Source organism: Procambarus clarkii, chromosome 63 (assembly GCF_040958095.1).
Source record: "Procambarus clarkii isolate CNS0578487 chromosome 63, FALCON_Pclarkii_2.0, whole genome shotgun sequence".
NCBI classification, from domain to species: domain Eukaryota; kingdom Metazoa; phylum Arthropoda; class Malacostraca; order Decapoda; family Cambaridae; genus Procambarus; species Procambarus clarkii.
In genome coordinates this window covers 28,088,681-28,098,757 of record NC_091212.1, presented here as the reverse complement: position 1 = coordinate 28,098,757, position 10,077 = coordinate 28,088,681, and the positions used below count along the sequence as shown (strand labels likewise).

Below are 10,077 nucleotides of genomic sequence, written 5' to 3'. Positions count from 1 at the left end.
CGGCATACTCTAAGACTGGCCTCCCCACGTTGGCAGCGTAAAGCACCCTAAATGCCTCCTTACTTAGGTTTCTGAATGATGTTCTAACTTTTGCCAGTGTAGAGTACGCTGCTGTTGATATGCTATTTATATGTGCCTCAGGAGTTAGCTTGGGTGTTACGTCCATGCCCAGGTCTCTTTCTAGAGTCATCACATGGTAGGCAGTTCCCCTTCATTGTGTTCTGTCCCTTTGGTCTCCTATCATCTATTCCAATTTCCATAACTACATTTGCTCGTGTTGAACTCCAGTATGTGTGCGCGTGCGTGTGTGTGTGTGTGTGTGTGTGTGTGTGTGTGTGTGTGTGTGTGTGTGTGTGTGTGTGTGTGTGCATCTGTTAGAGCATACACACATACATACATTCTCCCTTATCCAGGGATAAGGGAGAATTTAAGCAACAGGAAAAAGCGAGTAACTGTGAGAGGAGGGAGAGAGACATATGAGTGGTGATATGTCGTTTGTTGGAAATCCGACCCACACATTAACATACTACAGTTACCCTTTAAGAATTTAGAGAATGGGATTCCATGACATCATCAACAATATGTAAATATTAACTCTCATTTCTTTTAAACCACAGTCTAGTGTTTAAACATAATAAAATAGTATTCACTAGGACTGAATATTAATGAATGCACGAGAAATATAGCTTGACTCCCTATTCCTTAAGACATGGACAGAACCAGCAAACATTGTTGGAACGCCAGTGGAGGGAGGAGGTAGGCGAGTCACAGAGAACTTGTAAATAAACACATGAAACAGAGAGGGCTCCATATGAGCAAGCACAACTTGTCATAAACTCCCAAAATATGAGTCAACCAACCGAGTAACTGCTACAGCAACTTCTACAACAACAGGAATATCTGAGTATCCATCTTACCCATTTTCTATTATATGTTTTTGGCCATTTACTGTTTTAGATAGATCTGGCAGTAATACAGTGAGCTTAAAGCTCAACAAAGTGTTTTACTCAGCACTTCACACATTATTTCATGTCACACCTGTACTTTATATGTTAATGTGCCATTACTAATGTACTTCATTTGACAGGTAAATTGTGATTTGGAGTTACTGAAAATATAAGCTGGCCCACACATTCTGTGAAGTTTCTTGCTACCCCTAGCTGTACACCGACACCTTAGTGCTAGGCCGCCATTACATGGCACACTCTCGAGCACATGTAGCCACACCCTTACAGAAATAGGAGGAAACAACATAGTGAGCCTAATCAAGCCATAGCAACAACACAGCTAAGGCCATAATAATCTTTATTACTAAAGTAGATAAATTAATGCAAATACTGTTGATTAGGCCACCATATGTGGTATAATTTATATTTTGCAAGAGGTAAACAATTATAGCTTATCATATATCCACTCATAGGTGGTATAAGTAATAATTGTCCCTCCAAACGTTGTGCAGATAAGATTCTGGCAGGCTAATCAAATATACAGTCCACTTAGCATCATAATAATACAGTATTGATGTTAACAAAAAATATAATAAAAATAAATAAATTCCTGCTTGGATTTTCCCACGTAAGTATGGTCCTTCGAACCGGATAAGCTAGAATTAACCCAGTGGTTCATCAAATTTAGGATCAACATAAACTAATTAGTTCAATATTTACATATATATTATATATATATATATATATTATATATATATATATATATATATATATATATATATATATATATATATATATATATATTATAAAATATAACCAAAAAAGTAAGATTAATAAGTCTAACACGAATTTTCTCTATCTTTCTTATGTTTCTTTGTTTCTTTTCACTGTTGATGGTAATTCAAAGATGAATTCTCCAAAATTCATTTTTATTTCTAGTCTGACACGACACTTGAGCGCGTTTCATAAAACTTATTACATTTTCAAAGACGTTAGTTTACAAACACACAACTGAAACTGAATAGAGCTTTGCACATCTTCGAGTTTATATCTACATTTGGGTGAGGTGGATGAGGTAAATCAGACTTTTAACACAAACATTGGTGGATATACCACCCACAGATGGATCCACTGACTCACTCCAAGCCTTTAGATTGGAGTTTGAGTCCTTACTCAAAGCACTTAGCCTTAAAGTAAACCTAGGTGAATCAGATTGGATAATTCAATTTCATGTAAGACACAAGTTACCCAGTGAAATACTGGATAAGTTATGTGCCTTACATAACAAATCTTGTCTGACAATAAGGGATATTACAGAAGGTTTATGCTCTGTTATAGAACGACAAAGAGACGACACAGATGGTAAATCAACACCTAAACCTTCATCAACCATATACAGTAAACAACAGAGTGCAAACAGTACTTCAAATAAATTTAAAGAAACTACCTCCACCCCAAGGTGGAAACAAGGCAGTGTGGGCACATATGCAGTAGGTGCCTCCAAACCTATAGTTAATGTGTCACCCAAGACGGTGACTCCCAAAGGTGCTCTTAACATCTGGAGGATATGTCTGTACTGTGAAGAAGAACATTCCATGTACAACTGCAATGCTTACCCTGATCGTGCTACACGTGTAAGACGACTTAAGGAGTTGCACAGATGCACCAGGTGTCTAAGATCACATAAACACGATACATGTGCAACTCAATTGTGCACCTGCAGTAGGTGCAATAAGAGTCAACACCATATAGCACTCAAGTACAAAGTCTCCCAAACCAAAGGTGGAGGAAGGCACTTCCACTTCAGTACAGCTCTGTAAAGTACTTCCAGATGTGAGTGTACTATCAACCAAGTCTGATCATAAATAAGCTTTGCCCACTTCCCAATTAATCCTTAAAAACAGAAGGTCCAAGGTCACCATACGTGGATTATTTGACCAAGCATCCCAAAGGACATTTATCTCCCAAGAGTTGGTAAAAACCTTGGAACTCAAGTCTGTTCGAGAGACAAAAATAGACATAGCAGGATTCCTGACTAACTCAGGAGACTGAGTCTTCAAGGTAGTACAACCTAGAGTACGTTTAGGCGGTTATGTCCGAACTGTACAGGCTCTTATCGTAGACAAATTCCCATCAGACCTGTATGTTTATGGACTAGGAACAACAGCCAAATTACTGGAAGTAAAGGGAATCAAGTTGGCTGACAAAATCACGTCAGACAACCTCTCCAATATTGGTATCCTAATCGGTTCAGATGTCTACCATAAGTTTATCAAAGGAAAGGATGAAAAACAGGGAATGAACATGTTAACGTCTGCAGGCGGCTATTTGCTAACAGGTCCAGTATTACGGCTGAAGCAACCCATACCTATAGAACACCAACAAGCCAACCCAGTGATGGTTGCATGACTAGGAGAACGGTCATCACTACACTTCAGACATGTCCGAGCTTGATCCCCCTGTACATAAATTATGGGATTTGGCAACTCTCGGCATTGTCCCTGAACAAGCTAGTCCAGATGATGACTGGACTTACAAACAATACCTAGGCTCAGTTGTCTACAGAGATAATCAATACTGGGTCAGGTTACCATGGAAGCTGAATCACCCTCAACTACCCGTCAACCATTTCAATGCACAAAACCAATTAAGGTCACAGGTGATGCGCTTACAAAGACATCCTGAGACTTGAAATTGTACCATGATGTAATCCAACAACAACTCGATAACAAATTTATCGAGGTTGTAACAAATGATGACCCAAAGGAAGGACATTACCTGCCGCACCACCCAGTACTGAAAAATTCAGCTACTACTCCAATAAGGATAGTATTTAACTGCAGTGCTAAGACTAAGCAGAATAGTGTTTCATTGAATGACAGCGTTCAAACTGGCTCCTAGTCTGACACAAAGGCTATACGACGTGCTATTAAAGTTCTGCATCAGGACTTATACATACACGGCCGACATTAGTAAGGTCTTCCTTAGGGCAGGTCTCAAAGAAGAAGACCATAACTACACAAAGTTCCTATGGATCAAGGCTCCTAATGATCCAAACAGTGAATTAATCCCTTACAGGTTTGCATCAGTTTTGTTTGGCGCCACTTCTCCATTTCTGCTTCAAGCTACCTTGGACATGCACTTGAAGAAGTCTAATAGCCCAAATAAAACTAAAATTAGCAACAACCTGTATGTGGACAACTTCCAAGGAACAACCAGCAGTGAAAGTAAACTGTTGAACATATATGACGAGGCCAATCGAGAGTTATTGAGAGCAAATATGCCTCTCCAGTCGTGGGTCTCCAACAATGCCAAATTAAATCAACTGATCAAAACATAATTTCCCAACTACAAGGCACCCCCAGAAGACAAAGGTACTAGGTGTCGAATGGGATACAACTGCAGATCAGTTGACAATCAAGTCAGTGCAACCATATACCACCAACCTAACAATGTGAAAACTACTATCCCAAGTCGCCAAACCCTTCGACCCATTGGGACTATTAAGTAAAATCTTGATAAATGGAAAGTTGACAATGCTGGAATGCTGGCAACAGAAGATAGGCTGGGATGATCTTCTAACACCTGCCGTACAAGAAAAGTGGCAGGGGCTAGTGAAAGATTTAAGTATCCTAGAGTCTGTCAAGTTCCCTCGGAACACAGTAAATGAAAACCAACCAATTAAGTTACATGTATTCTGTGATGCCTCAGGAAAGGCTTATGACACAGTAGCTTACCTGGTATCAAATGGGCAAGCCAATTTGCTCACATCAAAGGCCACAGTGGCACCATTGAAGAAACGATCATTGCCACAACTGGAGTTAACAGCCCTACTGTTAGGTGTAAGATTGGCTCATTATCTGATCATGGCCTTAAGCAACATACGCTTTGAAGAAACAGTGGTATAGTCAGATAATGAGACAGTACTACAGTGGGTGAAAAATAATAACAGTAAAAATCCTTACGTGAGTAACCACATTAAGGAAATACGAGAGTTATCAGCAGGGTACAAACGGAGATATGTACCCACCAAGGAGAATCCAGCTGACTATCTCTCCCGAGGCCTGACTTTACGGCAATTAACCAAAGCAGAGATGTGGTTCAATAGACTTCAGTGCCTAGTCAGTGACCAGTGGTTGGAACAAAAGCCACAAGTCATTTTGACCAATGTCACTGTTCCTACGGAGAATCCAGAACCACCTCGGACTTTGGTAATTGATCCTAATCGGTACTCTGAACTGAACAAACTACTAGGTGTCACCCAAGTGGTGTTTGATTTTCTAAAGAAAATAGGTATCAAGCATCAATTCCCTAGTGCCTTAAGGTACTGGCTCAAAAGAGCCCAAACAGATTCATTCAGGATAGAATTTGACAATGTCCCCAAGAAACTTCAAACTGATCTGGGTTTCTGGATAGACACAAACAATTATAATCTAATCGGAGGACGCTTACAGCATGTGGACATAGATCTGGAAGCAAAGAATCCAATACTGCTTTCTCATCACCACATAGTAAGCAAGCTAATTGTGTTACATATACACAAATACAACACTCTTCATGGTGGGGTATTAGATACCTTCACAGACTTAAGACAAGTACTTAAGTACTGGCTACCCCAAGGTCGGCAGATTGTAAAATCCATAATTAAATCCTGTGTTATTTGTCGGAGGTACGATACCAGAGTGTGTCCTTATCCGGGACCTCCACTAACAAAGGAACGAGTTGTACATATTCGTCCCTTTGAGACCACAGGAGTAGATTTCACAGGAGCACTAACACTGACAGGCACCAAGGACAAAATTCCAGTAAAGGCATACATCTGCCTATTCACCTGTGCCACAACAATGGGAGTACATCTAGAAGTGACTCCTGATATGAGTGCCAAGGCATTCGTACAGGCTTTCCGCAGGTTTTCTTCATGTAGATCCTGTCCTAATTTAATGATCTCAGACAATGGGTCCAACTTAGTGGCAGGAGAAACATGTCTGAGGAAAATCTGGAACCACCCAAAGGTGCACACTGCCCTAAATCAACTGCAGTGCCACTCGAAATTCATACCTCCCAGAGCACCATGGCATGGAGGCTTCTATGAACGCATGATTGGTACAGTGAAACGATCTCTACGGAAAACAGTACACACCCAAAAGATTGACCTGCAAGAGCCCCAAACTGTTGCCATAGAAATAGAAGTTCAAGTTAACAACCGACCACTTACCTACCTCTCTGATGATGTTTTATAATGTGAACCATTAAATCCAGCTCATCTGATGTATAGGGGTTTCTCTAAGAACTCTAGTGTCCCTTACGGACGAGGAACCAGAAGATCCTTCATATGTTCAAGAGAGTGACTTGGTGCAACGTTTCAAACATCTTTCAGGAGTGATAAGGCGGTGGAATGATGTATGGACTCGAGAATACCTGACTGCTCTGAGGGAGTATCATTACAGGGCAAACAATCTGTACAACAGAATTAACTTGAACCCTGGTGACATAGTTCTGGTGGACAGTGATGGGCCACACTCAGAGTGGCCTATAGGCCAAATAGTCTCTGTTCATCCAGACCATCAGGGCATCTTGAGAATAGTGAAAGTAAAATGCCGAGGCAAAACTACTCTCAAAACATTAGAGAAATTAGTTCCTTTAGAACTGGCAGGAAAAGAAGACGCACAGCGACTTACAGCACCCGAAGTGCCAGCACGGGACATCTGTCCAGAACCGACTGCTGCACGACAGTGCAAGCTCAAATAATAGCAACTCTATAATTCTGAGGGAGAGGAATAAAGTGATCTCAGTCCTTACCGGGACTTCGACCCATATTCCCTCCCCCCCCCTCTGGAATTATATCGGAAAACCGACACACACGTTAACATACTACAGTTACCCTTTAAGAATTTAGAGAATGGGATTCCATGACATCATCAACAATATGTAAATATTAACTCTCATTTCTTTTAAACCACAGTCTAGTGTTTAAACTTAATAAAATAGTATTCACTAGGACTGAATATTAATGAATGCACCAGAAATATAGCTTGACTCCCTATTCCTTAAGACATGGACAGAACCAGCAAACATTGTTGGAACGCCAGTGGAGGGAGGAGGTAGGCGAGTCACAGAGAACTTGTAAATAAACACATGAAACAGAGAGGGCTCCATATGAGCAAGCACAACTTGTCATAAACTCCCAAAATATGAGTCAACCAACCGAGTAACTGCTACAGCAACTTCTACAACAACAGGAATATCTGAGTATCCATCTTACCCATTTTCTATTATATGTTTTTGGCCATTTACTGTTTTAGATAGATCTGGCAGTAATACAGTGAGCTTAAAGCTCAACAAAGTGTTTTACTCAGCACTTCACACATTATTTCATGTCACACCTGTACTTTATATGTTAATGTGCCATTACTAATGTACTTCATTTGACAGGTAAATTGTGATTTGCAGCTACTGAAAATATAAGCTGGCCCACACATTCTGTGAAGTTTCTTGCTACCCCTAGCTGTACACCGACACCTCAGTGCTAGGCCGCCATTACGTGCCACACTCTCGAGCACATGTAGCCACACCCTTACAGAAATAGGAGGAAACAACATGGTGAGCCTAATCAAGCCATAGCAACAACACAGCTAAGGCCATAATAATCTTTATTACTAAAGTAGATAAATTAATGCAAATACTGTTGATTAGGCCACCATATGTGGTATAATTTATATTTTGCAAGAGGTAAACAATTATAGCTTATCATATATCCACTCATAGGTGGTATAAGTTATAATTGTCCCTCCAAACTATGTGCAGATAAGATTCTGGCAGGCTAATCAAATATACAGTCCACTTAGCATCATGATACAATATTGAAGTTAGCAAAAAATATAATAAAAATAAATAAATGCCTTCTTGGATTTTCCCACATCACCAGCGGAGTCCGACAGGGGTCTGTACTTGGACCCATTCTGTTTCAAATATACGCAAACGATCCTCCAGAGGGTATAGACTCATTCCTCTTAATGTATGCTGATGATGCAAAAATTATGAGAAAAATCAAGATAGATGAAGATAGACAGAGACTGCAGGACGACCTGGAGAAATTGGAGGAATAGTCTAGAAAATGGCTACTAAAGTTCAACTCAGGAAAGTGTAAATTATTGAAATTAGGCGAAGGGAACAGGAGGCTGAACACAGGGTACCATCTGGGAGGTGAAATCCTGTAAAGAGTCAAATAGAGAGAAAGATCTGGGGGGTCGATATCACACCGAAACTGTACGCAGAAGTTCAAGTTAAAAGAATATCATCTGCGGCATATGCTAGATTGGCCAACATAAGAACTGTCTTTAGAAACTTATGTAAGGAATCATTCAGGGCCTTGCATACCACTTATATCAGACCAATCCTGGAGTATGCAGTTCCAGCCTGGAGTCCATACCTAGTTAAACACAAGACAAAGTTAGAGAAGATTCAGAGGTATGCCAAAAGACTAGTCCCAGAACTGAGAAGTCTGAGCTACGAGGAAAGGGAGCTAAACCTCACGTCCCTGGAAGACAGAAGAGTAAGAGTAGACATGATAACTACCTTTAAAATTCTCAGGGGAATTGGCAGGGTTGACAAAGACAAACTATTTAACACGGGTGGAACACGAACAAGGGGACACAGGTGGAAGCTGAGTACCCAAATGAGCCACAGAGACATTAGAATTAATTTTCTGTGTCAGAGTAGTTAACAGATGGAATGCATTAGGCAGTGATGTGGTGAAGGCTGACTCCATACACAGTTTCAAATGTAGATTTGATAGAGCCCAGTTGGCTCAGGAATCTGTACACCAGTTGATTGATAATTGGGAGGCGGGACCGAAGAGCCAAAGCACAACCAGGTGAGTACAACTAGGTGAGTACATATGGATGCCAGAGTGCGGGTATACATATGATGCCAAAGTACATAGCCGTGATCAATACATTATACGAATTTCATTACAGAAACGGGAGGCGAAGATTGGATACACACCTGTATGTATTGAGAAGGTACGTTTTGGAAGTGTGTGTAAGTACGTCTGGGAGTGTGTATAAGTATGTCTGGGAGTGTGTGTAAGTACGTCTGGAGTGTATAAGTACGTCTGGAGTGTATAAGTACGTTTTGGGAGTGTGTGTAAGTACGTCTCGGAGTGTGTGTAAGTACGTCAGGAAGTGTGTGTAAGTACGTCTGGGAGTGGGCGTAAGTATGTCTGGGAGTGTGTGTAAGTACGTCAGGAGTGTATAAGTACGTCTGGAGTGTATAAGTACGTTTTGGGAATGTGTGTAAGTACGTCTGGGAGTGTGTGTAAGTACGTCTGGGAGTGTGTGTAAGTACGTCTGGGAGTGTGTGTGTAAGTACGTCTGGAAGTGTGTAAGTAAGTCTGGAAGTGTGTAAGTACGTCTGGAAGTATATAAATACGTCTGGAAGTGTGTAAGTACGTCTGGGAGTGTGTAAGTACGTCTGGAAGTGTGTAAGTACGTCTGGAAGTGTGTAAGTACGTCTGGAAGTGTGTAAGTACGTCTGGAAGTGTGTAAGTAAGTCTGGAAGTGTGTAAGTACGTCTGGAAGGTGTAAGTACGTCTGGAAGTGTGTAAGTACGTCTGGGAGTGTGTGTAAGTACGTCTGTAAGTGTGTAAGTACGTCTGGAAGTGTGTAAGTACGTCTGTAAGTGTGTAAGTACGTCTGTGAAGTGTGTAAGTACGTCTGTAAGTGTGTAAGTACGTCTGGAAGTGTGTAAGTACGTCTGGAAGTGTGTAAGTACGTTTGTAAGTGTGTAAGTACGTCTGGAAGTGTGTAAGTACGTCTGGAAGTGTGTAAGTACGTCTGGAAGTGTGTAAGTACGTCTGTAAGTGTGTAAGTACGTCTGGAAGTGTGTAAGTACGTCTGGGAGTGTGTAAGTACGTCTGGGAGTGTGTGTAATTACGTCTGGAAGTGTGTAGGTACGTCTGGGAGTGTGTAAGTACGTCTATCTTGAGGTTATCTTGAGTTGATTTCGGGGCTTTGTTTTTAGTGTCCCCGCGGCCCGGTCCTTGACCAGGCCTCCACCCCCAGGAAGCAGCCCGTGACAGCTGACTAACACCCAGGTACCTATTTACTGCTAAGTAACAGGGGCATAGGGT

The 10,077-nt window shown here is 41.1% G+C and overlaps 3 protein-coding genes across 3 annotated transcripts; all 3 read left to right on the top strand.

Moving 5' to 3' along the window:
* The first annotated feature begins 3,822 nt into the window (after window positions 1-3,822).
* Window positions 3,823-4,287, top strand: LOC138354581 (uncharacterized). Its single transcript, XM_069308953.1, has one exon. It carries the CDS (start codon window positions 3,823-3,825, stop codon window positions 4,285-4,287), a length of 465 nt encoding a protein of 154 aa, XP_069165054.1.
* A 196-nt stretch (window positions 4,288-4,483) lies between these two features.
* Window positions 4,484-4,855, top strand: LOC138354580 (uncharacterized). Its single transcript, XM_069308952.1, has one exon. The coding sequence runs from the start codon at window positions 4,484-4,486 to the stop codon at window positions 4,853-4,855; it is 372 nt and encodes a 123-aa protein (XP_069165053.1).
* Window positions 4,856-5,041: 186 nt separating this feature from the next.
* Window positions 5,042-6,187, top strand: LOC138354579 (uncharacterized). The gene has a single exon (XM_069308951.1). It carries the CDS (start codon window positions 5,042-5,044, stop codon window positions 6,185-6,187), a length of 1,146 nt encoding a protein of 381 aa, XP_069165052.1.
* The last annotated feature ends 3,890 nt before the right edge of the window (window positions 6,188-10,077 follow it).

Coding starts and splice junctions, on each gene's coding strand:
- LOC138354581 (XM_069308953.1), top strand. CDS start 3,823: ATGACAGCGTTCAAACTGGCTCCTAGTCTGACACAAAGGCTATACGAC.
- LOC138354579 (XM_069308951.1), top strand. CDS start 5,042: ATGTGGTTCAATAGACTTCAGTGCCTAGTCAGTGACCAGTGGTTGGAA.
- LOC138354580 (XM_069308952.1), top strand. CDS start 4,484: ATGCTGGAATGCTGGCAACAGAAGATAGGCTGGGATGATCTTCTAACA.